The sequence below is a fragment of the Lepus europaeus genome, chromosome 6 (assembly GCF_033115175.1).
Source record: "Lepus europaeus isolate LE1 chromosome 6, mLepTim1.pri, whole genome shotgun sequence".
Classification (NCBI taxonomy): Eukaryota; Metazoa; Chordata; class Mammalia; order Lagomorpha; family Leporidae; genus Lepus; species Lepus europaeus.
The window spans coordinates 35,808,063-35,810,956 of record NC_084832.1 but is presented as its reverse complement, the minus strand read 5'-3'; the positions used below and the strand labels follow the sequence as shown (position 1 = coordinate 35,810,956).

General features: G+C 46.8%; 1 protein-coding gene across 1 annotated transcript; it reads right to left on the bottom strand.

Annotated features, from left to right (window-relative positions):
• Positions 1-2,194: 2,194 nt before the first annotated feature.
• Positions 2,195-2,626, bottom strand: LOC133762061 (protein lin-28 homolog A-like). The gene has a single exon (XM_062195159.1). The coding sequence runs from the start codon at positions 2,624-2,626 to the stop codon at positions 2,195-2,197; it is 432 nt and encodes a 143-aa protein (XP_062051143.1).
• Between the last annotated feature and the right edge of the window lie 268 nt (positions 2,627-2,894).

Below are 2,894 nucleotides of genomic sequence, written 5' to 3'. Positions count from 1 at the left end.
CAAGCGATCTAGGACTTGCTCCCTCATTTCTCTATTCTAAGCCCAACTTGTTCTTTCATTTCTCTATTCTCTTCAAGGTAGGAAACTAATTCTATTATGAAGGAATCTGTAGGATGCACAATTTAATCTTTAGACCTTATAAAAGAGATGGCTAACATTTTTCTGTAATAGCATAGCCAAAATAAGAACTTAAATAATAATCTCATAGCTAGATTCACTTCGCCATCAGCGAAGTATACAGTAAGTAGAAAAAACCTCCCTTTCAGACCAAAGGGAAAGAAAGTTTTAAAGTGAGAATATAATTTTCCTCATGGGCATTGTCTACCTTAGAAAAACTACTACAGAACATGCCTGTGACTATAGACTTGTAGTTCAGGCCACAGAAGATTAGAGATGGGACTTGGGCACTCCCTTGACTTGCATCTTCTGGTCTGCTTTAACACAAACCAGGAGGAAAAGAAAGCTAGGCATCAGAAGCAATGGGTGGCAGGCCTATTAATGGCTGATCTGTACAGTGATCTGCCTCAAAGAGACCCAACAGGCCAGTCCACTGCAGTGGCTTTCAATGTGGTAAGCCAGAGCTTCAGCAGAAGTCAGCTTGTGAAGAGCCCTGGCAGCTCTGCCAAGAGTTGGATCACTGGAAATGGACCTGCCCTGGAGTCAAAGGATGCCCAGGTCAGAGCCACAGATCTTATTGGCTCTAAGCTGAAAAGCCCTTCACTCAGCCCAACTTCCAAAGTGACCACTGCAGCTGAGGGGATGGTCAAGTAGGGTCAGCAACATTGCAGGCAGAACTGTAAATTTCTTGTTAGAGATGCCCCCTGCCTTTACCTGGCCAGCTCTCCTCCCAGGCTAGCCAAGTAATGAAAGTCAACAGAGTGCCTTCCCCTAGGAGGTTCACACCTCCCTTAGGATATACCCCATGTGAAGAGATAGATAGGTCTGGGCCTCTGAATTTACAAGGCCTAAAGCCCACCAGATTATTATCAAGCCCCTTCTATCAGGTTCTATTTGCCTCTCAATCAGAAAAATTACTTGTAGCTTAGACAGCACCTTTCTTAGCTCCTCTAATAATGACTCTGTCCTTTGTTCTAGGCCCTGTCTAGTGCACTTGGGCCTCATTCCTTTGTAATCATAACCTCTACTCTACCACCAATGACTCTACTCCCAACCTGTGTGTACTGATGGTCCTCTTCCCCACTTAATGCTGTATAATTGTTCAAACCTGGTAAATGCCACTCTTAGGATCATTGGTTACTATCCTCTGTCTTTTATGACCTTGTCTAAATATGATCAGAGTCGGCAAACTTGGAAGGCTTCCATAGCCTTGGCAACTCATGACGACAGCCTAGGATGGTTACTGGCGCCATAAACTAGAGTGTCAATTTGTTGGGTCAACAACAGGAGCCACTGTGCAATTGCTCCTCATGTGGGATCTCTGTCCTTAATGTGCTGTACATTGTGATTTAATGCTATAACTAGTACTCCAACAGTATGTTTCACTTTGTGTTTCTATGTGGGTGCAAACTGTTGAAATCTTTATACTAAATTGATCTTCTGTATATAAAGAGAATTGAAAATGAATCTTGATGCAAATGGAAGGGGAGAGGGAACAGGAGAGGGGAGGGTTGCGGGTGGGAGGGAAGTTATGGGAGGGGGAAGCCATTGTTATCCATAAGCTGTACACTGGAAATTTATATTCATTAAATAAAAGTTTAAAAAAAAAAAAACAAAGAATGTAGTCATTTGTGGGTTGGGTCCAGTAATCTGATCCAGCAACCTATCTTCTCACCCTGGCAAGGAAAGCATTATTGCATATTCTTCCTTCAAAGGGAAACTTCCCTATCCAGGTGACTTTCTAAAGCTGGGGATCTTGCACACAGGGCCTCAGATAAAGCATGCAGGTCACAGGGTGCTATCATCCCACCCCCTTATTTGCATTTGAATACAGTGTGGCTGGAATTCCTTTCCATACTCTTTCCTTCCAGCCAGAGAGAAAAAGGAATGATGTTGTGTACCCCATCCTGGGATACACGGTAGTGGCCAGCTGCCCCAAACCCACGCTATCCCCACTTTTTCCACTCTGCAGTTGATGACTGCTTCTTGAAACTTTCAGATAGCAAATGAACAGCTGCCATGCATTGAGCCTCAATTCTGGGCCTCAGGAAGCAGGGAGGGACTGTGGATCTCTGATTTACCCTCCCAAAAAAATGTTGGCTTTTCCCTGGGAGCTGGGGGCTACAGGGAGCGCGAGGCCACCGTATGGCTCATGCTCTGGCAGAAGTGGCACTTCTTGGCCGGATGGCAGCTTGCACTCCTTGGCATGATGGTCTAGACCACCACTGTCTCCTTTAGGTCTGTGCTCTTCCATGTTCTTCCTCTGTGGCTGCCTCTCGCTCCCAATACAGAACACCCCACCAGGCCCCGTGACACAGATGGATTCCAGGCCCTTGTTGGACTTCTTGAATGTGAGCTCCACTGCTTCACTCTCCTTCAGGCTCCAGAAACTCTCCATGAGCAGATTACTGTGGTGCACAACCAAGTCCACCACAAGAGTTGAATGCGACCCTGGCACTGGCCGAACCAAGCTGAACCCCAAGCGCACAATGCAGCACCTGCAGCCCATCACCTGGGCCGTGTCCTCTGGCACCGCCTAGGGCTCCTTCTCCACAGTCTTGGTGCAGCTACTTGCTGGTTGGACACAGAGCCCATGATTGTTGGCAGAGCCTATAGTCCCGGGCACCTACTCAGGCAGCTGCTGGCCCCAGAGAAATCCAGAGGCACAAAGCGCATTCATTGTGGTTCATACAGTAAGCAGCTATGCACATCCAGGTCGAGATACCTAAGAGGCAGCTAAATTTGTAAGCCTGGAGGATGAAGCTACACAGCAAGCC

Coding starts and splice junctions, on each gene's coding strand:
- LOC133762061 (XM_062195159.1), bottom strand. CDS start 2,626: ATGGGCTGCAGGTGCTGCATTGTGCGCTTGGGGTTCAGCTTGGTTCGG.